We start from the raw sequence: 26,947 nt of genomic DNA, 5'->3' as shown, positions 1-26,947 counted from the left end.
AATTTATTTAGCCTTTCCCTTATTGTAGGACTGTAAAGTTGTTCTGCTCTTTTTCCCAATAATGGTGTAAGGAGGATCCTTGTAGTCAAGTCCTTGATTTCTAGTTGAGATGAACATATTTAAAATCCTTTTTTATTAAAGATATTAACCCTTCCTTTTTTTAGCAGTTATTTTCCCAATTTGTTTTCCTTTGGATTTCATTTAACTTCTTAATGCACAGATGTTTACATTTGTTTATGTAGGGAGTTCTCAGTTTTTTTCTCAATGGTATCTCCATGGCACACCCTACAAAGTAGTCTTTTTCACTTTAAAGTTAGGGGCACCTTTATTTTCCAGTTTTATGGCAGTGATTTTTTTTTACACTTAAAGAGGTTTTTGATAATTAAAATAGAAATAATTTTGCTAAAAGATATGAATGTGAGGATCAAACCCCAGAACAAATCATTCTTTTCTTACTGTTATGAAATATCTTAATCATATACTAAATTTTATATGTGTGTATATGTTTCTTTGTTTTTGGGGCTTTTCATATCTCCAGTGATTAGATGTTGATTTTGCTCCTCTGCCATCCTGCTTTAATGGTAATTTTTTTCAAAATCAAAAGCAATATGATTTTGATGACAGTTTGTTCAAAAATTATTAGCCCAGACTTAAAATGTTTTTTAAATGCATCATGGGAAATGGTTTTTTGTTTGTATTTATAATAATGATACTAAGGGCTCTCTAAATGTTAGCTTTATATCAAGCCCTGTGCTAAGCACTTATTAGCATTATTTAACTTGTGAAAATTTAAACCTTACAGAAGCCTATATTCTACATACTTTATAATTCATCATAACTTCTATATTTAATTTTCCTGTTTTGCTGTTGTAATAACAGCACAGGAATTACTTGCTGAAAATGAATTAAGTAGAATCCAAAAATAGCGAATATAGAAAAGGTGGCAGAGTCATTTCATGATGCAACAGAATCATCCTATATATGACTTTGTGTAAATAGCCTCAGCTGCAATTTTGTTTTCATTAAATGGCTTGGAGTGGTTGAAGTTATTATGGTATCCGTGACTGTAATGGGGTATGTGGTGGGGACTTGATAATGGGGGGAGTCTAATAACCATAACATTGCTCATGTAATTCTACATTAATGATATAAAAAAAAAGTTATTGTTCCTTTAAAAGATTTTATTACAGAAATTTCAGGCATACAGTAATGTAAAATTGATTAATCAGTTCTCATGTACTCATCATGCATCTGAACAAATATGTCTTCTCCCTCTCCCTCCCTGTTTAAGGGAGTGGGGTGCTATTGTATTTTAATGCATATGCAAGATATGATCTTAATAGAGTAGTCCAATGTGTATATGTAGTAGATAAGGTCCTTTAAAAAGTATTGTCACAATACCTTACCCATACCCAACAACTAACAATAATTCTTAATCTCATTGAATACGCAGTCCATTTTCAGTTTCCCTGATTGTCTTTTGTAGTCAGCTTGTTCAAATCAAAATCTAAATAATATCCACACATTGTATTTGGTTATTATATTTCTTAAGTCTTCACTTATTTGGTGCCATTTATTGAAGGAAACAAGTCATTAGGCTTGTACAATTTCCCAGTCTGTATTTGGCTGGTTTTATTTTAGTGATGTCATTTATCTCATTTCTCCATCCCCTTTGGATAATTAAATCTAGACGCTTGGTAGTACTCATGTTTACTGTTTTTAACAACCATGCCTCTTAGGTGATGCTGTGTGCTTACACAGCATCTTATATGGAGGCATGTAATGGAGTGATCCATCATAGTACATTGTTATATATGATAAATCAGTCATTGGTTCGTTTAGAATCTTTCTTCTGCAACTTTTCTCCTTTTAAAAACTGACCTACAGTTTTATTTATTTATTTATTTTATTAAGGTATCATTGGTATACACTCTTATGAAGGTTTCACATGAAAAACATTGTGGTTACTACATTCACCCATAGTACTATATCCCCTCCATACCCTATTGAAGTCACTGTCCGTCAGTGTAATAAGATGCCACAGTCACTACTTGTATGACTTACAGTTTTAATAGATTAATTTTGTTATTTGTATTCTCCCAAATTCCCCTCAGTAATAAAAGCTGAGTAGATTAAATTCCATTTTTTAGATGTGCTAGAGGCTGTGTAAATTGCAATTTAGGGCCATAGACTTTCAGTTATATAGTTCAAAAGATGGAAAATTTTCCTTAGAGCTTTTTGATTCAGATAACTTTGAATACATAATGAAAGTTGTGGACTCTCTCCCTGGAGAATATGCTTATATGTACATTTATTTCTATTTAAAGACACCTTCAGGCTGTCTGCACTCATCCGTGAACTCCAGATAAAGACCTCTGACCTCATTCTTTCCTTATTCTTTACTCCTACCTTAACTTATACTTTCTTTTAATTTCTATTCTTCTGGCTATCCAAGATGATTATTTTCATTTAAACTAACTCATATGTTAGTATACTTTGTAATGAATAAAATTTGGGGTTTATCTAGAACTTCTGTGTCTCGCCATCAGTTAGCTCAGCCTTGAGTGTAGGTTGCTCAGATTAAGTGCCTGGTCTTTTAGTCTGGTTTGGTTGATGCACCTGTTTGTTTTAATGTTGAGGTTGCATTATTGGAAAAATCATCTGACTACTAATTTAATATGTTCCTCTTTGCAGCAGTCTGCAGAGCGCTGTGTGAGCACATTGCTTGATCTCATCCAGACCAAAGTAAATTATGTGGTCCAAGAGGCGATTGTTGTCATCAGGGACATTTTTCGCAAATACCCCAACAAGTATGTTGAAGTACTTCTGCCCTGCTTTCTCAGATAATTTAGGAAAATTTTTAAGTAAGACACTTTGAAATTATCTAGGTAAGAATTATTCTTACATCATGTAACTGGTCTTAAGAGGATACTTTATTAAATATCACCTATAAAGTGATTGGCACAGGATTAAAACCTGATTTTTCAGTAATAAAAATTCTTCATTACTTTTAGAAGAATTGAAACTCTGTCTTAACATGTACTGTTGGTTAGCATATATTGAAAACGAGATTCTTTGGTGGTGAAGTTACTATTAATATTAAGATACTCATATAGTCTAGGTTGTCTGGGTATAATTACCAGACATAATTAATGATTATGTCTTTTCATTCTCAGAAATGTCTCAGTTTGGATGATAAATTAAACGACCATCGTGCTGTAAAAGCCAGGAAGGTGACATCTGCCCTGGTCACTTTACATGTTGCCTAGTACTTTGTAGAAAATTATAGGACATGTAACAATAGATTTTCAGTCTCAAGCCTTTTTTGAAGTATTATAGCTGTTCCCATAAAGCTATGCAAAAAATCTACATTTTCACTCCACAGAATTTTTACATTGAGGTCTCTTAGTTTATGAAGTGAAAATACTATTTTAGTTTTTATTTTGAAAGCAAGTATTTAGAAATCTAAGAGAGTGGAATAAGAGCAGGTCTTGAAAGCATCCTAAATTTCATTTTGCCTTATAGTCTTAGAGAGATCTTGTGCTTGAAGCTTCTTTTTAGTCCTTAAAGACAGTGTTAAATGAAGGAACTTGCAGTACGTTAGCTTATGGTAGACTCGTAATTAGGAAAAATATTACAGCAAAGTTGTGGTATATTAAGCATTATATATATATATATATATTTTTTTTTTTTTTTTTTGGGAAAGGGGCCATGTATTTTTATCACTCTTCTAGAAAAGAGGAGGGTTGGCTTCTAAACTTGGTGATTAAGGTAGAGATGTATATCTCAATATGATTGGTAGAGAAATGTGTCTACTTTGGTTTATGATTAGCATGTTATGACAGTTTTAGGAAGAGCTACCAAGAACCTGGTTTAATCAGTGGAGGGAGGGCAAACAGTTAAATGAACTATTCAGTTGTCTACTTCTAATTTATTATACAGTGTCATTCAATGTTTTAAGTCAAATTAGCAAGGAGACAGATTCAACATGGTATAAGAGAGCTGTAGATCTGTAAAATTAAAATAAATATTTGAATTGTTTCTTTGGAGAAACATGTCATTAGTGGGGGTACCTTGGAAGGAAAGAACATAAGTATGTCTATAAAAAGCAGAAATAGGTGGATTAAGGGACAGAATTACTATTTGTAGTGTGGATGCTGCTGTCTAACTCTATTTTCCTAAAAGTAAAGTGGGGTTTCTGTTCCTCTACATGAAGGCAAAATGGAATTAGACAGGAATCTTCTTCGATCTAGTTATAAGAAAGATTGTTAGAAATATAAGTGGTATCATGTGACATCACAGGTTAATTTTTCCTTTGAAAATAATATATGATGAGCTTTCTATAATATTTTATGGTTTAATTATTAAAACATAATTGAAGGGAAATTTAGGACATTTATTATCTTCTGGCCTAAAGTCTTTATATTCTTTTGACTGTGAAAGCTTTTATAGTTTGATGGTTTGGTTTAGGGAACCTTGTCTGTGGTTTTGCCTTTAACTCACTGTTAAGTACAGTTCACAGTTTAGCCCTCAGTAACCACAGTCCATTTTGTTTTATCAGGTATGAAAGTATCATCGCCACTCTGTGTGAGAACTTAGACTCGCTGGATGAGCCAGATGCTCGAGCAGGAATGATTTGGATTGTGGGAGAATATGCTGAAAGAATTGACAATGCAGATGAGTTACTAGAGAGCTTTCTGGAGGGTTTTCATGATGAAAGCACCCAGGTGAGTGATCTGTATCCTGTGTCCTAGATCTTTTGGGGAAGATTTCAGGGAAAGTAAAGGTTAGGTAGTTTTGTATGTGTGTGCATGTGTGTGACTTGATATGTATATATAGTATACATATATATGTATGAATACACACATGTACGTAAACTGTATAGAGACAGAAAGAGAATGTTCATTTATGTGTGTGTGTGTGTGTGTGTGTGTGTGTGTATATACATATGCATAGTATGTTCATTTTTTTGCCAAAATTGATGACCTTTTTCAGTTGTGCTGATTGCTGATTTCTGGTGGAACAAATCTGCCTAACTTAGACCATGGTTCCCAAACTTTAATGAACCGCAGAAACACCTAGAAAAAAAACCCCACCTAGAATGCTTACTAAAGCACAGGTTGGTGGGCCTCACCCCTGCAGTTTCTGACTTGGTATGTCTGAGATGGGCCTAAGCATTTTCATTTCTTACAAGGTTCGGGGTGCTGCTGCTGGTCAAGACCACACAACTTTGACTTAGAGCAGTAGTGGCTTAACAGGTAACTACCACCTGTTAATTTCCTGTCACCTGAAGATGATTACCCATTCCTGGAAGTAGTCGTTATGGCTCATTACAGCAGGGGTTTCACCTGGGGCTTCGGTGAGGGCTGGCAAGTTTAGTTTGTACAGGTTCTCTGGATGGCTAGACTCCTTCCCATCTTCTCTCTCTCCTTTACCAAAATTGAGAGACCTGACCTAAGAGCCACAGGCTCAGAGAAGCAGATAAATTATTTAACCCTTTCTCCTTGGCATTTGTACTCACTGCAATTTGAAATTCATGTATGTAGTTCACCACAGCAATTTTAATAGGCATTTATAAAGGACCACATGTAAGACAGTGCCTGCATGGTTCAGTAGCCCACTCTTAATTAGCTATGATCTGGCATACTTCTACTGTGTTGACTCATGCCCCAATACAACAGATGATTATTCCCCCAAAGTTGTTGTTTTGGTGGAAGTAAATAATAAATGACTTGCTTAGGAACCAGTTTCATTGCCATCAGGATGTTAGCATGTACTTTAAAGAAATACAGGTGATTATCTGGGCAGGAAATAAATAAGCAATTTTTGATGCCAAGGATGCGATTGGGGGAATAGGAGGCATAATGAGTTTTTAGTTGTTGAATACCTATGGCCATTGTTGATACTGACTGAATCTTAACCTTGTCTCAAGCAAAATCAGAAAGATCCCATTGTAATTTATAGTTGGGGAAATGCCACCTTGGGAATGATAGTGTGAAATAATGCAAATGCCTTCATTTTTATCTACTGAATTATATCTGCTTAGGTGCAGCTCACTCTGCTTACTGCCATCGTAAAGTTGTTTCTCAAGAAACCATCAGAAACACAGGAGCTGGTACAACAGGTCTTGAGTTTGGCAACACAGGTAAGAATTCTGGAGAAAAACATGAGGTTGATTTGTCTGGTTAAATGGTGAGAAATTATGAAGCTCTTCCAAAGAAGGTTCATTTGAGGAGATTTTAATTAGGAGTGCAGTCTTTAGATCCTGTTAAAATATAAAAACAGTGCCTCTTACACATATTCCAGTGAATTATAACTGATTATGTGGCTTTTAAATGAATTAGACCGACTCCACTTTCTATGATAATTCATGAGAATAGAGTTTCGACTCTAGTGTTAATAAAGGACATATTATGTAAAAAAGACATTGAGTCTCACAGTACCTACTTCTGGGTGTCTTAATTTTAGCTTTCAAATGAAAATAACCATTGTAGGGGTGGTAAGTGCCACGCCAGAGATTTCACACATTGTCTGCCATGTGGAGTGCAAGGTGCTCATGCTGCTGCTTCCTTAGTTACTTGGTATTTTTCATCCTGCCCAGGATGGGCTCTGCTTTCAGGAATGTGGCAACTGGCCTTAGAGGTCAGGTAACTGTTAGTGATCATCAATCCATCATGATTTAATGATGTTCTTCATTAAATTGGAGAACAGGCTGGCTTTAGCAGGCTGTCAACTCTTCAGATGTGTCTACACATGGAATCTGGTCCAGATGGACCATATACCATTTTTCTCTTTCATTTCCACTGAAATTTGAAACCCTTTCACAGCATTTGCCTAGTTCTGAGCTGTCGTCCCTATTATTAATTTTATATCTTTTACAATTTATTTGTAAGAAGTCTTTGAAGTGATTTTTTAAATTGCCCTTCAGATATCTTCCTTTGCCTGAAGCAATTACCATAACCGTCAAGGCAATGGTTACTTAGTATTACTTTTTCCTACTGAATTGAGCATTCTAGACTTCCTGTTCCAGACCCTTGATCACGCATTTGTGTCTCTATTAAGATGAATTCAAAATAATTTTCTAGAGAGAATTTTGGCCTTGTTCCCTCCCTGCTAACATCTAAATAGATAAAGGATAATCTCATCATCAAGCAGGTATCATTGGTAGGTTGCATTGTATTCACAAGTTCTTGACCCTATCTCCATCCATCTCCATTGTCTATTAAGGCCCGTATTTAACAGGTAGCATAGGAGAGCTATATTGAATTCTTATCAGAGTTCAAACTCAATCTTATTAACTCCCAATATTTATCAAAATTTTGCCTGAGGTAAAGTGTTTTGGGAATATTGCTTAAAGGTTAACAAGGACACTTGTATTTACAGATGATTGAAATTGACCACTGAACCAACCCAGAATAGTAGAGAGCTGTGTATCTAGACTGTATTGTATCTGACCCTTAATAGAATTGCTTTTACTGAATTAGACTGATACCATCATCTTGTAGTAAGGGTTGCCATGAGAAACTATCATGTTTGGATCTGTTAAAATCATTGTTTATGCCATTATATATTTTCTTTGTTATGAGGCCCCGTGAAATTTCTAACTAGTTTTGGGTTCTCCTATACATTGGTGTATATAGTTAATTGCCTCTGAATGGCTTATCTGACGAGATTACTTTTTTATATTAGTTGTTTGAAACCTTAGAGTCAAATAAAAATGTTATGTAAAAAATGTGTAGGTTATTGTGGCATATATTTTTCTGCCTCCAGTTCCAATTTATGCTCTCTAGCCTAAGATGAATTTTTGTATGTTTTGCTAAATCCTCTTCTAGAACTGGCAGGGTATAAATAAACCATCAGACATTCTCGATTCTAGACTTTCTGTACAAAGACTAGTATAGAATCTTATTAGCAACACTCATCTGTACACTGCTTACAGTGTACCAGGCATTTTGATAAGCACTTGAGATATTAATCTCAGTAAGCATTGATAATGTTAGTATTTCTATTTTATAGTTGAGGAAAAACTAAGACATAGAGACCCCTGTTAGTATGGGCTGGAGCTAGGACTCAAGTCCAGGTAGCCTGGCTCTAGAGTCTGCCCTTATCCACTAGACTATGCTGCTTTTCCAGTCTGAAGATTTAAGAATGACTTTGAGAGTACACATTCCCTGCCTTCCCTGCCTGAAGCACTATTGTGCGTAAGCCAGTGTGTATAAATGAAGCATGTAATTTTAAGATCATTGTGGATGATAATTTCATATTTGGATGTGTATCGTGTCTAGGCTTGCCTTTCCTATCCAATTAATGAGGTCTGAGAAGTTAGAACAAAAGAGCAAAAGTTTTTTCCACTGGATGTTTTTTCAGAGATTTTTTTTCTCAAGTTTGTGAAATAAACCAAATTGAATGAAGTTGGTAAGTGCCAATTTAAGTTGAGGGCAGTGTAATCTGAATTATGTTCATTTGAATTTGGTGGTAGAGTTCTGTTTCTGCCACATTCAGTGGTTCGGGACATGATTGAGCATATTTCCGTTTCATACTGCTACCCTTCTATCTAATAGAGTTAAAACTGTACCTACGCTGAGAATTCAGTGAAGTATATGTGAAATCTTTGTGCTTCTAATTTGAAATAAAATGGTGGTATGCTTAGAAATACTATTAGCTAGAGGAAAAGAAAACCACCCCTTGAATCTGTGGCTTCATTTCAAAAATTTATACTTTTTGCTTTGACAGTTAAAGAGGAATTAGTAAACAATGCATGCAGAAGTGACCAGACTTCAGTAATTAACCTTTGCAAGTACACAGAAGAGAAGTCTTCATCTTAGTTTTTCTATGAACGTGAGACTACCATCATCAAAATCACCTGTGCTGCTTGTTAAAAATCAAATTCCTGGGCCCCATTGCTGACAGAATGAATCAGAATCTCTGTGGTTTGGGCCTACTATAAGCACTTTCACTAAAGTTGGTGCACATTACAGCTTACAAATTACAGTTTTAGAGCTTGCCTGGTAAGAATTGTTTTGGAAGCTCTTAAATGTTTAGAAATACACTGTTTTCTCAAGATCCTGACAAAGTCCTTTGGGGTCAGCGGTACAGTAGATTGAAAACCAAACTTTAAAAAAATATGTAACTATACTTTTTTTATACCATTGATGTACAATCTTATATTGATTTCAAATATATGACACCGTGGTTCAACAGTTACCCATATTATTAAATCCTCACCCCCTGTAGTGCAGTTACTATTTGTCAACATAGAAAGATGGAGAACCAAATTTTTTGAGTCACTGAAGATGTAATGGCACCTTAAATTCATAAAAAGTTTCCATTTCCTTGTCACAAGTCTTGACCTGTGGCCCTGATTGTGGCCTCCATATGAATAGTGAGACTGAAAGCCAGCTTTTAGTTGGCCTGATGAATCAGCCCTCAGAACAACAGTTTGAACAGGGGAGGAGGTCCTTGCCTGCTCTTGACGTTAGTCTTGGAAAATTTGTACTCATTTCTCATAGGACTATTTTTTTAGTCAGTGTCGCTTAGGACTTAAAGTGTTTTTCTATCTTTGATCCAGTGATTCTGTCTCTAGCAACTTGCTCTTTTGCAGTGTTTTGAATTTGTGAGAGACTCATAAATTTTTTTCAAAGAAGTACATAATTTTGTGAATTCCCAAAGGAACTTTCTCTTTTTTTTTGCCATTTGGTTAAATATGTGCATAATATATGAGAGAAATAAATTGAAGTAAAATATTTCATTTTGATCAGTATATTATTATTAAACTATATTATAAACTTTAATTCCTTTAACTATAGTACGTGCCTATAAAGACAAATGAATTTTCCCAGATTAGTGATGTGCAGTGTTTATTTTAATTGTGTAATAAAACATAATTAGTCTACAAATTTTAAATGATGTGCTTTGGGGACTGAATATGAAGTTTAATGTTTTAATTTATATATTCAACAAGAGCTAGGGTAAGGATTGCTTTCCTGACCTGATGTTTTGAGAAACTTGGGTTACGCTCTTTTAAAAAGTCAGCTTGTTCATGTTTTATAATGTTCAAGCTTTATTTCCCAATGGAAATCTAAGTGAGAGGTTTCAGGCTGCTATTTATAAACACTTCCTCAGAAGCAAATTATCCTGCTCCCCCAAAATAACAAAACAAAATCATCTACATTGGATATTACCACTTTTCTTTAACCCTGGCATTTCAAATACTCTAAACATTTTTATATGACATGAACTTCACACATATATATATTTCTAATAGAATATTGCAAATAATGAGATAAAGATTATCCAGATAAAATTTACCACTTTTATACTCTGTTAACTTGCTGTATCTCAGTGTTGTTTGTGTTTTTCTTTGTCTTTAGCCAGCAATGTGTTATGAGTACAGATTGATACATAACTAAGAAAAACCGTTTAAAACAATGTAGTCAAAAACATTCGGGTCTCTACTTGTATTGAGCTGAATAAGTGCCTTAAGTGGCTAACTTAGGAACCAGTTCATCTGCTTGATGAGAAACTCGTGTAAAAGCTTTCAAGTTGGCCTACTTTAAAGAAAATAATTTTGTATGTGTGTTTTAAACACAGAAAGTGAAATGGAGACTTAGTATTACCTTTAATAACATGTTATTGCTGGAACAACTGGTACATAAACAAATATAGACATTCTGAGAAGTAGATAGCAGAATATTTATTGCTACTTTGTAATGATTACAAAAATAGACAGATAGATAAATGGAAGGAGGAAGAAAGAGGCAGCAATCTGAATGTCCATTAGTAAGTAATGACAGAGTACTGCATATACAGTGGAAAACTTCACCTTTGTGTGCCAGTATGGAAAGCAACTTGCAAAGCACCATATATCATATGAAACTGGTTTTGTATGAAATAAATATACTGATGCATGGGAGTTGTCTGGAAAAATATATATACCACACTGTTAATATGACTGGGGGGTAGGGATTTAAGATGGGGAAGGATGGATGATTGAGGAAAACTTATATTATGCACTTCTAAATTGTGATGTGGCATTGATTAATTTTGTTTTAAGCCATTAGCATGTGTAAAATTATGTTAAAACTAACTTAAAAGACCACTAAATTCAAGTGTCACCCTTTTTGGAAGCACTTAATTACATGCTGTCTTTAACAATTTTTATTATTTTAGGTAATAGTCCCTCCCATACAACATTGTGATGATGAATCTGTGATCTTGTTAAAGTGAGGCGCTATGTGCTGTTACTTCTTTATTTCCAGGACCTAGCCATTGTCACCATAGTAGCTACTTAATGCATATTTTAATAAAGAAGAAAGGTATGGATGAAATATATATGAGATATATTTCATGAACAATCCTGCTAGTATTTATAGGAGTTAAAAAATTATTTTCATGTCCCGAGACCATCTCAGACAGTTAATTTTTACTGGGTTAAACTTTAGTTCCCTTTTCTCAACTTCCCTTTGGATTTGAGTCTTAGGACTAACCCACTGCACTTAACATTTAAATTCCTTGAAATATTAGAGATTACAGAATTATGACTGTATTAAAACTATATTGAGTCTAACTATGTAAATCTCTCCAGCATTGCCTTCATAACAAACGCAACAGTCTGGGTTCCTGTATGCAGAAAAATGCCACTTACGCCTTCTTTCCCTTGCCTTCCCCAAGGATTCTGATAATCCTGACCTTCGAGGCCCGGGGCTGTATTTATTGGCGCCTTCTCTCAACGGATCCTGTCAGTCACAGCCAAAGAAGTAGTCTTGTCTGAGAAGCCACTGATCTCTGAAGAGACAGATCTTATTGAGCCAACTCTACTGGATGAACTAATCTGCCACATTGGTTCTTTGGCCTCTGTGTACCATAAACCTCCTAATGCGTTTGTGGAAGGCAGTCATGGAATCCATCGCAAACACTTGCCAATACATCATGGGAGGTAAGCAGGTGAAGTAGATGAATTAGAGTGAGAAGTGACTCTGTTTAGACAGAGTTGGTTTTCTTCATGTTTTTATAATGTAGAAAAGAACTTGCATGCATTTTGCCTACCTGCTGGACTGCCCTGAGGGTTTCATCTGAATACAGTGAGCACACATACAATGACAGACAGAGGCCCCTCTGTGTTCTAATCTGGGAGAAGATAGGATTGTGGCTTTCGTGGTGGTGCAGACCTTCTAAACTGATAAAATGTGAAAGCTGCTTAGGTCTCCAGTAAGAGGCTAGAAATCTTCCCAGGGTTGAAAACTTGGAAGAACTCCTATATGTACATTTAACTGTCTTTAGCCTTTAACTTTGGTTGGGGCTTATGGAGAAAGTTATCAGATATTGCTTCCCTTATGTTGTAAAGCTGTTAATGAAATAATATTTACAGGTTGTTTTATAAAAGCAGCTTACATTCTTTGTGGACATTGATTCTCAGTTACTTGTGCCTGTTCTAGCAAATTAAATTGATCATCTCATTAAGGAAATTCTGTTATGAATAGGTTCTCAGGTAACGTGAAACTCGTAAGGTATCTTTAAATTTTAGTTTGGGAGGAATGACTGTAATAAACTCTTATAGTGGGAATCTTGGAATCCTTTTGCAGTCTCCTTCATTAATCATAGTAAGGCTTAAATCTAAGTAGAATTTAATCCCAGAGGCATTAGAGTACTGCACTTCCATTAAAGAGTGTCTCCTACCATTCTCTAATATACACTGCGGTTTAAGTGGTTAATGAGTAGCCAGAGTGCAGGATTTATTGCTTTACAAATTAGCGTAGTCCACATTTTGGGTTGACTATTTAAAATCTATTTAAACAGACTGTGGGCACGGATAGACAAAAAGGAAAGGGCGATACCAAAAAAACTTAGTTTCTTTCATTAGCCTTTATTTGAGTTGAGTCTTTGGTTTTAGGGTAAGTGCTATGATTTTCACCCATAGGGGATTTGAGGCTTCATAAGGATTAGGCCTTGTAGTAATAGTGTGTTTTTCCTTGTAGGCAGGCATATTTAACATTCTCTAGATACGACCATTTGATTTTAAGGTGTCTCTCCTTGTCTTGCTCTGAGTTTTGATAATAGATAGGAATTTACTGATAACTTTTGATCTTCACCTGGGAGAGGGAAAGTTAAACTAACAAACAGAGCAGCCCTTTCTAGAACACAAGGTAAGAACCAATATTTAAACTATTTAAAAAGAAACAATCTCTTATATAGGGTCTTTACCTGACTAATAGCCTTTAATTTCTTACCTTCACAATACCATATGTGGTTCGGCTTTTTAGATAACCTTTCTGTCCATTTGTCCTTGTTTTCTGTTCTTAAAGGAAACACAAACACAGAAAAGTCCCCTTTGAAATAAATAGGGGCGGTATATTGCTGTAAATGGCATGTCTGTAGTAGTCCTGACATTACCTAGCTCTCTTCTGCAGCATAAGGTTAATAATGATATTCTTCTGACATGAAATAACAGCAACATTGTAAAACCTTATTCTGCCTCTTCTAGAAGTGTAAAAATACTTACCTTCAGTAAGTCTTTTAAAATCACTTGGGAAAGAAAGGGAAGTGCTTTTCAGTTGGGTGTTGCTCGTAGTACTTGTTAGCTGTAGGGGTGAGATGGTAAATAGTTGTCTAATTTAGAAAAATCTCAATTTTTAAAAAAACTTCTTGCTTTGACAGCTGTGCAGTTAATGTCCCATGAATTCACAATGGGAAACATTTTCATGTTAATTTGCTTGTATTTTCCACTAGGAATGAATGCATAATAATGATTTACCATGTTTTTAACTTGTAGAAATTATTGGATCATTTACCTCTTTTCATCTGACTCACTTTGTCTTCTCATAATACTCTTCCTTTTCCATTACAGTGAAGGAATATATGTACCTTGTTCACCTATTCTGCCTTGTATTTATTTCAAGGTTCTGATAAACAGTGTGACAGACATCTCCTTAAATGGTATGTGTCACAAGATGAGAGAATTTACATCTGCAGAGAATAAATGCCCTTTATAGAGATCTCATGTACTTCTTACCAGATGTATATGAAATCGCTTCCCCTTTTGGCTTTATTAATTTGGGGCTTACTTATATTTGCCCCACCCTGTCTACATACTTCTCATCTTGGCTTCCTTGACACTTTTTTTCCCTAGGTTATCTTCCTTAGCTTGTTTTTCTCTCTTTAATCTTTGCAATTCTGTGTTCATTCCCTTCTTGATTATTAATCTTGTTTGTATCACAAGGTTCATTCTGAACCTTCTCTTTCTGTGTTTGTCTTTGTATTCTCTTGGCAGAATTCATCTGCTAAAAACAGCAATACCAGATAGAAGGTTTTACAGTTTACACCATGTTTTCATTTGATCCTCTAAAGTAAAACCGTGTTTTGGTAACATTTTTATCATATTATTGGTGAGCAAACTGTCTCAGAGTTGTTGTCACTTGCCCAAGATCATGCAAGTCGTAGTTGTTGGAGTACCACTTGGTCTTGGTACTCTTATTCTAGACCCCCTACTCTTGTCACCACATCACATCTGCTGATTTCACCTGAGATGTGTATATGAATTTCTTCCAAGTTTACCTCTCTGCCAGTCCCTTGTCTGTAACTCACTGTTGGACTTCTTTTTTTTTACTTGAAACTTCACAGTTGAAAATACTGTACTGTTTTTCCCATTATCCTTCCAGATTCCTCTGTGATTATAAGGAGCATCACTAGTGTTGTGCTGCTTAGTTTTTGTTTGTGTATTCTCTGAGTTTGAGTCTTCATTGTTTGTCTTCTGTCTTCAAGTGTTGTCAAAACCTATCTAGGCTTTTTGGGTTTTGTATTTTAAAAAACATTTGTTTATTTACGGACTTTTTTTTCTTCTACATTTTTTCTTTTATTAAGGTATTATTGATATGCATACACTCTTATGAAGGTTTCACATGAAAAATACAATGTGGTTACTACAGTTACCCATGTTATCAAGTCCCCACTCATACCTCATTGCAGTAACTGTCCATCAGTGTATAAGATGTCACAGATTCACTATTTGCCTTCTCTGTGCTACATTGTCTTCCCCATGACCCCTCACACCATGTGTACTAAACATAATACCCCTCAATCCCCTTCTCCCTCCCTCCCTCCCTCCCTCCCCATCTGCCCTCCCACACCCCTCCCCTTTGGTAACCGCTAGTCCCTTGGAGTCTGTGAGTCTGCTGCTGTTTTGTTCCTTCAGTTTTACTTCATTGTTATATTCTACAAATGAGGGAAATCATTTGGCACTTGTCTTTCTCTGCCTGGCTTATTTCACTGAGCATAATATCCTCCAGCTCCATCCATGTTGTTTCAAATGGTAAGATTTGTTTCTTTCTTATCACTGAATAGTATTCCATTGTGTATATGTAACATGTGTCTAATTTATCCATTCATCTACTGATGGACACTTAGGTTGCTTCCATTTCTTGGCTGTTGTAAATAGTGCTGCAATAAACATAGGGGTGCATATGTGTTTTTAAACCTGAGAACTTGTATTCTTTGAGTAAATTGCAAGGAGTGGGATTCCCGGGTCAAATAGTATTTATATTTAGTTTTTTGAGGAACCTCCATACTGCTTTCCACAGTGGTTGAACGAATTTGCATTCCCACCAGCAATGTGGGAGGGTTCCCCTTTCTTCACATCCTCACCAGCATTTGTTGTTCTTGGTCTTTTCGAAGCTGGCCGTCCTTACTGGTGTGCAGTGATATCTCATTGTGGTTTTAATTTGCATTTCCCTGATGATTAGTGATGTGGAGCATCTTTTCATGTGTCTACCATCTGAATTTCTTCCTTGGAGAAGTGTCTCTTCATATCTTCCGTTCGTTTTTTAATTGGGTTATTTGCTTTTTGGCGTTGAGGCGTGTGAGTTCCTTATATGTTTAGGATGTTAACCCCTTGTCGGATATGGCATTTACAAATATATTCTCCCATACCGTAGGATGCCTTTTTGTTTTATTGATTGTGTCCTTTGCTGTACAGAAGCTTTTTAGTTTGATGTAGTCCCATGTGTTCATTTTTTGCTGTTGTTTCCCTTGCTTGAGGAGATGTGTTCAGGAAGAGGTTGCTCATGTTTATATTAAGGAGATTTTTGCCTGTGTTTTCTTCTAAGAGGTTTATGGTTTCATTACATTCAGGTCGTAAACCCAGTTCGAGTTTACTTTTGTGTATGGAGTTAGACAGTAATCCAGTTTCATTATCTTGCATGTAGCTGTCCAGGTTTGCCAACACCAGTTGTTGAAGGAGCTATCATTTCCCCATTGTATGTCCATGGCGCCTTTATCGTGTATTAATTGACCATATGTGGTTGGGTTTATATCTGGGCTCTCTAATCTGTTCCATTGGTCTATTGTTCTGTTCTTGTGCTAGTACCAAATTATCTTGATTATTACTGTGGCTTGTAGTAGAGCTTGAAGTTGGGGAGCATAATCCCCCCAGCTCTATTCTTCCTTCTCAGGATTGCTTTGGCTATTCAGGATCTTTTGTGGTTCCATATGAATTTTAGAACTATTTGCTCTAGTTCATTGAAGAATGTTGTTGATATGTTGATAGGCATTGCATTGAATGTGTAGATTGCTGTAGTCAGGATGGCCATTTAAACAATACTAATTTTTCCTATCCATGAGGACGGGATGTGTTTACATTTATTGGTATCTTCTTTCTCTCGTGAGTGTCTCGTAGTCCTCAAAGTATAGCTCTTTCTCTTCCTTGGTTAGGTTTATTCCGAGGTATTTTATTCTTTTCTATGCAATTGTGAATGGAATTGTTTTTCTGATATTAATGGAATTTTTAGTGTTCTTTTTAACTTTATTTTCTTTATACAATATTTATATAAATCTTAGAAAATATACAAGATAAAATGGTGTAACAAACATACACTCATTGCTCAGCTTCAACAGTTACCACTATTTTGCCAGTCTTGGTTCACTTATCGTACCCACAGTGCTTTCTTTGAGTTTTTGTTTTTTGTGGGGTGTTTCTGAGGGAGCTGGAGTACTTTAAATCAAATCCCATTCCAGAACTCATATCATTTCACTACTAAATCCTTAACTTGGTATCTTGAATAGATAAGGACTTAAAAGAAAATCACATTATCAAGCCTAACAAAAGTAGGAATCCGTAATAGTCAATACACAGTCTGAATGACTTCTAGATTTTCTTGTCATCTATATTTTATTTATTTATTTACTTATTAAGGGGTCATGGATGTACAGTCTTAAAAAGGTTTCACCTGAACGGTACTGTGGTTTCAACATCTACCCATGTTATCAAGTCCTTACCTTTCCCCACCCCCGCGTTGAAGTCACTGTCAGCATAGTAAGATGCTACAGAGTCATTACTTGTCTTCTCTGTCCTGTACTGCCTTCCCCATGACCGACCTATATTGTGATTGTTAATTATACTACCTTTCAATCCCTTTCTCTCTCCCTCCCCAATCCCTTCCCTTTGGGAACCGCTAGTCCCTTCTTGGAGTCTGAGTCTGCTGCTGTTTTCCTTCCTTCAGTTTTGCTTTGTTACACTCCACAAATGAGTGAAATCATTTGGTGCTTGTCTTTCTCCGCCTGGATTATTTCACTGAGCACAGTACCCTCTAGCTCCACCCATGTTGTTGCAAATGGTAGGATTTGTTTGCTTCTTATGGCTGAATAATATTCCATTCTGTATATGGACCACACCTTCTTTATCCATTCATCTGCTGATGGACACTTAGGTTGCTTTCATATCTTGGATATTGTAAATAGTGCTGGAATAAACATAGATGTTCATGTGTCTTTTTGAATCATGGGTCTTGTTTTCTTTGGGTAAATTCCTAGGAATGGAATGACTGGGTCAAATGAGATTCTGTTTTAAGTTTATTTATTTTTATATTATTTATTTTGGTATCATTAATCTACAGTTACATGAGGAACATTATGTTTATGAGATTACCCCATCATCAAGTCCCCCCCACATACCCCATTACAGTCACTGTGCATCAGCGTAGTAAGATGCTGTAGAATCACTACTTGTGTTCTCTGTGTTTTACAGCTCTCCCCGTGACCCCCACCCCCTACATTATGTCTGCTAATAGTAATGCCCCCCTTTTTTCCCCTTATCCCTCCATTGCCATCCATCCTCCCCAGTCCCTTTCCCTTTGGTAACTGTTAGTCCATTCTTGGGTTCTGTGCGCCTACTGCTGTTTTGTTCCTTCAGTTTTTTTCTTTGTTCTTATACTCCACAGATGGGTGAAATCATTTGATACTTGTCTTTTTCTGCCTGGCTTATTTAACTGAGCATAATACCCTCTAGCTCCATCCATGTTGTTGCAAATGGTAGGATTTGTTTTCTTCTTATGGCTGAATAATATTCCATTGTGTATATGTACCACCTCTTCTTTATCCATTCCTCTACTGATGGACACTTAGGTTGCCTCCATTTCTTGGCTATTGCAAATAGTGCTGCGGTAAACATAGGGGTGCATATGTCTTTTTCAAACTGGGCTGCTGCATTCTTAGGGTAAATTCCTAGGACTGGAATTCCGGGGTTAAATGGTATTTCTCTTTTTAGTTTTTTGAGGAACCTCCATACTGCTTTCCACAATGGTTGAACTAATTTACATTCCCACCAGCGGTGTAGGGGGGTTCCCCTTTCTCCACGTCCTCTCCAACATCTGTTGTTGTTTGTCTTTTGGATGGTGGTGATCCTTACTGGTGTGAGGTGATATCTCATTGTGGTTTTAATTCGCATTTCTCTGATGATTAACAGTGTGGACCATCTTTTCATGTGTCTGTTGACCATCTGAATTTCTTCTTTGGAGAACTGTCTGTTCAGATTATGTGCCCATTTTTTAATTGGATTATTTGCTTTCTGTTTCTTGAGGTGCGTGAGTTCTTTATACATTTTGGATGCCACCCTTTATTGGATCTGTTATTTATGAATATATTCTTCCATACTGTAGGATGCCTCTTTGTTCTGTTGATGGTGTCCTTTGCTGTAGAGAAGCTTTTCAGCTTGATATAGTCCCACTTGTTAATTTTTACTTTTGTTTCCCTTTCCCAGAGACATAGGTTCATGAAGAAGTTGCTCATGTTTATGTCCAAGATATTTTTGCCTATTTTTTTTCTAAGAGTTTTATGGTTTCATGACTTACATTCAGGTCTTTGATCCATTTCGATTTTACTTCTATGTATGGGGTTAGACAATGATCCAGTTTCATTCTCTTACATGTCGCTGTCCAGTTTTGCCAACACCAGCTGTTGAAGAGGCTGTCGTTTCCCCATCATATGTACATGGCTCCTTTATCGTATATTAATTGACCATATATGTTTGGGTTAATATCTGGACTCGCTATCCTGTTCCATTGGTCTGTAGGTCTGTTCTTGTGCCAGTACCAAATTGTTTTGATTACTGTGGATTTGTAGTAGAGCTTGAAGTTGCTAAGCGAGATCTCCCCAGCTTTATTCTTCATTCTCAGGATTGCTTTGGCTATTCGGGGTCTTTTGGGGTTCTATCTGAATTTTAGAACTATTTGTACTAATTCATTGAGGAATGCTATTGGTATTTTGATAGGGATTGCATTGAATTTGTAGATTGCTTTGGGCAGGATGGCCATTTGGACAATATTAATTCTTCCTAGCCAAGAGCATGGGATGAGTTTCCATTTGTTAGTGTCCTCTCTAATTTTTCTTAAGAGTGTCTGATAGTTTTCAGGGTACAGGAAGTTTTCACTTCCTTGGTTAGGTTTATTCCTAAGTATTTTATTCTTTTTGATGCAGTTGTGAATGGCATTGTTTTCCTGATTTCTCTTTCTGCTAGTTTACCGTTAGTGTATCGTAATGCAACAGATTTCTGTGTGCTAATTTTGTATCCTGCAACTTTGCTGAATTCAGATGTTAGTTCTAGTAGTTTTGGAGTGGATTCTTCCGGGTTTTTTATGTACAGTATCATCTTATCTGCAAATAGTGACAGTTTGACTTCTTCCTTACCAATCTGGATGCCTTGTATTTCTTTGTTTTGTCTAATTGCCATGGCTAGGACCTCTAGAACTATGTTGAATAACAATGGGGAGAGTGGGCATCCCTGTCTTGTTCCCGATCTTAAAGGAAAAGCTTTCAGCTTCTCGCTGTTCAGTATGATGTTGGCTGTGGGTTTGTCATATATGGCCTTTATTATGTTGAGGTACTTGCCCTCTGTACCCATTTTGTTGAGCGTTTTTATCATGAATGGATGTTGAATTTTGTTGAATATTTTCTCAGCATCTGTGGAGATGATCATATGGTTTTTGTCCTTCTTTTTGTTGATGTGGTGGATGATGTTGATGGAGTTTGGAATGTTGTACCGTCCTTGCGTCCCTGAGATGAATCCCACTTTATCATAGTGTGTGATCCTCTTGATGTATTTTTGAATTTGGTTTGTTAAATTTGTTGAGTATGTTTGCATCTTTGTTCATCAGGGATATTGATACTTAATTTTCTTTTAGTGGGGTCTTTGCCTGGTTTTGGTATTAGAGTAATGCTGGCTTCATAGAGTGAGTTGGGAAGTATTCCCTCCTCTTGTATTTTTTGGAGAACTTTAAGGAGAATGGGTATTATGTCTTCTCTATATGTCTGATGAAAAATTATGTTTCACATATATTTTAGAACTATTTGTTCTAGTTTGTTGAAGAATGCTGTTGGTATTTTGAAAGGATTGCATTGAATCTGTAGATTGCTTTAGGCAGCAGGATGGCCACTTTGACAATATTAATTCTTTCTATCCAGTCATTTATTGGTGTCTTCTTTAATTTCTGTTATGAGTTTCTCGTGGTTTTCAGAGTATAGTTCTTTCACCTCCTTGTTTAGGTTTATTCCTAGTTATTTTATTCTTTTTGATGTAATTGTAAATGGAATTGTTTTCCTGAGTTCTCTTTCTGCTAGTTCATTGTTAGTATATAGGAAGGCAACAGATTTCTGTATTTCGTACCCTGCAAGTTTACTGAATTAAGTTATTACTCTAGCAGTTTTTGGTTGATTCTATATACAGTATCATGTCATCTGCAGACAGTGACAGTTTAACTTCTTCCTTACCAATCTGGATGCCTTTTATTTCTTTGTGTTGTCTGATTGCTGTGGCTAGGACCTCCAGTACTGTGTTGAATAAAAGTGGTGAGAGGGCATCCTTCTCTTGTTCCCAATCTGAGAGGAAGGACTTTTGGCTTTTTGCTGTTAAGTATGATGTTGGCTGTGGGTTTGTCGTGTATGGCCTTTATTATGTGTGGTACTTAACCTGTATACCCATTGTGTTGAGAGTTTTTATCATGAATGGATGTTGATTTTTGTCAAATGCTTTTTCAGCATGTGTTGAGATGATCGTGTGATTTTTCTCCTTTTTGTCGACATGGTGTGTGATATTGATTGATTTTCAAATATCATACCATCATACCATCCCTGGAAGGATGCCTGCTTGATCATATGGGTGATCTTTTTTGTGTATTTTTGAATTCTTTTTGCTAATATTTTATTGAGAATTTTTGCATCTAGGTTCATCAGGGATATCAGTCTGTGATTTTTGTTTTTTTTGGTGTGTTTGTCTTGTTTTGGTATTAGAGTGATCCTGGCCTCACAGAATGAGTTTGGAACTATTCCCTCCTCTTCTACTTTTTGGAAAACTTTAAGGAGGATGGGTGTTAGGTCTTCTTTAAATGTTTGGTGAAATTCAGCAGTGAAGCCATCTAGTCCAGGTAATTTGTTCTTATGTAGTTTTTTGATTACCAATTCAGTTTCATTGCTGGTAGTTGGTCTATTCAGATTTTGAGTTTCTTCCTGATCAGTCTTGGAAGGTTGTATTTTTCTAGAAAGTTGTCCATTTCTTCTTGGTTATCCAGTTTGTTGGAATGTAATATTTCATAATATTGTCTAATAATTCTTTGTATTTCAGTGATGTCCATAGTGTTTTTTCCTTTTTTCTTTCTGAGTCTGTTTATGTGTGAACACTCTCTTTTTTTGACAGGTCTGTCTAGGGGTTTATCTGTTTTGTTTATTTCCTGAAAGAACCAGCTCCTGGTTTCATTGATTCTTTCTATTGTTTTATTCTTCTCAATTTATTTATTTCTGTTCTGATCTTTATTATGTCTCTCCTTCTCCTGACTTGGGGCCTCATTTGTTCTTCTTTTTCTAGTTCCATTAATTGTGAATTTAGAGTGTTCATTTGGGATTGTTCTTGTTTCTTGAGGTAAGCCTATATTGCTATATACTTTATTCTTAAAAGTGCCTTTGCTGTATCTCACAGGTTTGGGGCTGTTGATTTTTTATCATTTGGCTCCATATATTCCTTGATCTCTGTTTTAATTTGGTCATTGATCCATTGATTATTTAAGAGCATGTTGTTATGCCTCCATGTGCTTATGGGTCTTTTTGTTTTCTTTGCAGAATTTAATTCTGGTTTCATACCTTTGTGGTCTGAGAAGCTGGTTGGCATAATTTCAAGCTTTGTGAATTTACTGAGGCTCTTTCTGTGGCCTAGTATTTGATCTATTCTGGAAAACGTTCTATGTTCACTTAAGAAGAATGTGTATCCTGCTTTTATTGGGTGGAATGTTCTGTAGACGTATATTAGGTTCATCGGTTCTAATGTGTTGTTCAGTGCCTCCATCTCTTTACTTATTTTTCTGTCAGGCTGATCTGTCTTTTGGTGTGAGTGGTGTGTTGAAGTCTCCTAAGATGAGTGCGTTGCATGCTGTTTCCCCCTTTAATTCCGTTAGTATTTGTTTCACATATTTAGGTGTTCCTATATTGGGTGCATAGACATTTATAATAGTTATATCTTCTTGTTGGACTGACCTCTTTACCATTACATAATATAATGTCCTTGTTTGTCTCTTATTACTTTCTTTGTTTTAAAATCTATTCTGTCTGATATAAATAAGTACTGATCCTTCTGCCTTTTTCTCCCTATTATTTGCATGAAGTATCTTTTTCCATCCCTTCACTTTTAGTCTCTGTGTATGTCTTTGGGTTTGAAGTGAGTCGCTTGTAGGCAGTATATAGATGGGTCTTCTATTTTTATCCACTCTTCAACTCTGTCTTTTGATTAGTGCATTCAGTCCATTTACATTTAGGGTGATTATCAATAGATACATCCTTAATGCCATTGTAGGCTTTAGACTTGTGGTTACCAAAGGTTCAAGGATAGCTTCCTTACTATCTAATAGTCTATCTTAAATTGCGTATTGCACTATTTCAAACACATTCTGAAGGTTCTTTTTTTGTTCTCCTTGTCTTCTTCCTCCTCCACTCTTTATATATTAGATGTTATATTCTGTACTCTTTGTTTATCCTTTGACTGACTTTGTGAGTAGTTGGGTTAATTTTGTATTTGCTTGGTCTACTTGCTTTACTGTGGTTTCATTTTCTCTGGTGACAGTTATTTAGCATTAGGAGCACTTCCATCTAGAGCATAGGTTCCCAACCTTTTTTGGCTCAGCGCCCACTTTTTCAAAAAGTGATTTGATAACAACCGCATACGTGAATTCTACTATACTATAGATAAAACAAGGGCACATTTTTTCAAAATATTTTATTAGAAGTAATTAAAAATATTAACATATTGCTCAACGTATAATTACAATTAAGAAAATTTTTTTTAATTAATGTTTTAAAAGATTAATGAAGTCCTTATGAGTGAGAGGGTTGAGCTTGGTGAGATGACACTAATTTTTCGATGTTTGCTGTCATTGTTGTCATGAGCAACCTTTTTTTTTATTTTACATTTTAATTTAATTTTGGTATCATTAATGTACAATTACATGAGCAACATTATGGTTACTAGACTCCCCCCATTATCAAGTCCGCACCACACACCCCATTACAGTCACTGTCCATCAGCATAGTAATAAGCTATAGAATCACTACTTGTCTTCCGTGTGTTATACTGTCTTCCCCGTGCCCTACCCCCTACATTATGTGTGCTAATTGTAGTGACCCTTTTTCCCCCTTATCCCTCCCTTTCCACCCATCCTCCCCAGTCCCTTTCCCTTTGGTCACTGTTAGTCCATTCTTGGGTTCTGTGAGTCTGATGCTGTTTTGTTCCTTCAGTTTTGTCTTTGTGCTTATACTCCACAGATGAGTGAAATCATCTGATACTTGTCTTTCTCTGCCTGGCTTATTTCACTGAGCATAATACCTTCTAGCTCCATCCATGTTGTTGCAAATGGTAGGATTTGTTTTCTTCTTATGGCTGAATAATATTCCATTGTGTATATGTACCACCCCTTCTTTATCCATTCCTCTACTGATGGACAGTTAGGTTGCTTCCATTTCTTGGCTATTGTAAATAGTGCTGCGGTAAACATAGGGGTGCATATGTCTTTTTCAAACTGGGCTGCTGCATTCTTAGGGTAGATCCCTAGGAGTGGAATTCCTGGGTCAAATGGTATTTCTAGTTTGCGGTTGGTTTTTTTTTTATTATTCATTTTATTATCATTGATCTACAATTACATGAAGAACATTATGGTTACTAGACTTCCCCCTTCAGCAAGTACCACCCCACAAACCCCATTACAGTCACTGTCCATCAGCGTAGTAAGATGCTGTAGACTCACTACCTGTCTTCTCTGTGTTGCACATCCCTCCCTGTGCCCCCCTCACATTATACATGCTAATCATAAGGCCCCCTTTTTTATCCCTGCTCTTATCCCTCCCTTCCCACCCCACCTGCCCAGTCCCTTTCCCTTTGGTAACCGTTAGTCCATTCTTGGGTTCTGTGAGTCTGCTGCTGTTTTGTCCCTTCAGTTTTTTTCTTTGTTCTTATACTCCACAGATGAGTGAAATCATTTGGTACTTGTCTTTCTCCGCTTGGCTTATTTCACTGAGCATAGTACTCTCTAGCTCCACCCATGTTGTTGCAAATGGCAGGATTTGTTTGCTTCTTATGGCTGAATAATATTCCATTCTGTATGTGGACCACACCTTCTTTATCCATTCATCTGCTGATGGACACTTAGGTTGCTTCCATATCGTGGATATTGTAAATAGTGCTGGAATAAACATAGATGTTCATGTGTCTTTTTGAATCATGGGTCTTGTTTTCTTTGGGTAAATTCCTAGGAGTGGAATGACTGGGTCAAATGAGATTCTATTTTAAGTTTATTTATTTTTATATTTTTTATTTTGGTATCATTAATCTACAGTTACATGAGGAACATTATGTTTATGAGACTACCCCCATCATCAAGTCCCCCCCACATACCCCATTACAGTCACTGGGCATCAGCATAGTAAGATGCTCTAGAATCACTACTTGTGTTCTCTGTGTTATATAGCTCTCCCCGTGACCCCCACCCTCTACATTATGTCTGCTAATAGTAATACCCCCTTTTTTCCCCTTATCCCTCCATTGCCATCCATCCTCCCCAGTCCCTTTCCCTTTCATAACTGTTAGTCCATTCTTGGGTTCTGTGCGTCTACTGCTGTTTTGTTTCTTCAGTTTTTTTCTTTGTTCTTATACTCCACATATGAGTGCAATCATTTGGTACTTGTCTTTCTCTGCCTGGCTTACTTCACTGAGCATAATACCCTCTAGCTCCATCCATGTTGTTGCAAATGGTAGGATTTGTTTTCTTCTAATGGCTGAATAATATTCCACTGTGTATATGTACCACATCTTTTTTATCCATTCATCTATTGATGGGCACTTAGGTTGCTTCCATTTCTTGGCTATTGTAAATAGTGCTGCGATAAACATAGGGGTGCATCTGTCTTTTTCAAATTGGGATTTCCTTTCCCCCGGACTTACAACAGCGCTCCTCTCTCTGGGGTCGCCTCCACATTCCAAGGGCATTGCTGTAACTTTTTCAGCACACCTCCCTCTGCGGTCGCCTGTAGTTTCTATGTCTGTAGCCTTAAACTTTCACCAGCCTCTCAGGGTGCATCTCCTCCCTAAGGTATCCTACACATTTTCTCTCTTTAAGTAACTTCAAATAAAACTTTTACCCCGCTTCACTACTGTGACTCTGCCCTTCCATTCTTTGTTGTGGTGGGGACAAGAAGCAAGGAAACTACACAACGCTGCCCCAACACCTGGACAGCGTGCTGGCCTGGTGGGGGCTACTGTTGGCTGTTTCAGACAGCTGCGTCTGGAGGATGGCTACTGACACCTTGTGGCTGCCAGAAAGCCCTTCACAGAGATCCTCACCCCCAAGGGATGCTGCCAGCCCATGTCACTCTCCATCACTCCATCTGTTTCTGTGGAGATGTTGCGCTGGTTCTGACGTTGCCCAGCATCACCATGTTCGTCCGTGACCTCCAGGGTCGTCTTTGGCATTGCTGGTGGAACCCAGAATCCATTTTCCTCAGGATCCAGTTCACAGAGTGTTTGATGAGGACAGAGAGGACACTGAAAAAGGAGTCGGTGCAGCAGACGCCAGTGAGGTTGCAGACAAATTTGGCGAGGCAGTAGAGGTCTTGGCTTTCATACTGGGCATTCTGGCTGCTGACAGAGGTCTCCAAAGCCAATGATGCTGAGTGCCACAAAGTAGAGCGAGGCAAAGTAGCTCTACCCCGATGTAGGCATACATGGCTGAGGCGCAGCAGACGCGGAGGAAAGTCACGCACAGGATCGCATGACGTAGTACACGGAGGGCTTCCAGCCAGCCAAGCGATCCACCTCACACTTGCCTGGGTTCTTCGGGCGCTCCTGCGTGGTGGCGGAGGAAGCTGCACAGCTCGTAGCGACTCCATTTGCAGCGTGGCTGAGGTTGGCCAGGCGCTCCTCCCAGCGCTGCTCTGCCTGGCGCGCGTGCCATATCCCTTAAGATGACCAGGGCTGCAGCTGCAGCCGCAAACCCCACTGGCCTTGGCCAGGCCACTAGGGAAAATCCCGAGCCGGTAAGCGGTGGCTGCAGGCTGACTGGCCCAGTCCACCCCCACCCCCACCTCCCCGGGAGGTTCGGGGCCAATTGGGGCGCTCAGCCCAGCCCCGGGACGCCCGATGGCTGTCTTACCCAGG

The 26,947-nt window shown here is 37.2% G+C and overlaps 1 protein-coding gene across 1 annotated transcript in view; it reads left to right on the top strand.

The window, feature by feature from the left end:
• LOC118914679 (AP-2 complex subunit beta-like) overlaps positions 1 to 26,947 on the top strand; it is a 73,425-nt gene that overhangs the window by 43,297 nt on the left and 3,181 nt on the right. The window contains 6 exon segments of the mRNA XM_057501211.1: positions 2,695 to 2,810; positions 4,562 to 4,727; positions 6,047 to 6,145; positions 11,671 to 11,697; positions 11,699 to 11,740; positions 11,742 to 11,935. Coding sequence (XP_057357194.1) covers positions 2,695 to 2,810; positions 4,562 to 4,727; positions 6,047 to 6,145; positions 11,671 to 11,697; positions 11,699 to 11,740; positions 11,742 to 11,935 — 644 coding nt within the window.

Source organism: Manis pentadactyla, chromosome 4, assembly GCF_030020395.1.
Source record: "Manis pentadactyla isolate mManPen7 chromosome 4, mManPen7.hap1, whole genome shotgun sequence".
NCBI classification, from domain to species: Eukaryota; Metazoa; Chordata; class Mammalia; order Pholidota; family Manidae; genus Manis; species Manis pentadactyla.
The sequence above is the reverse complement of the archived record's forward strand: the minus strand, read 5'-3'. Positions and strand labels throughout refer to the sequence as shown.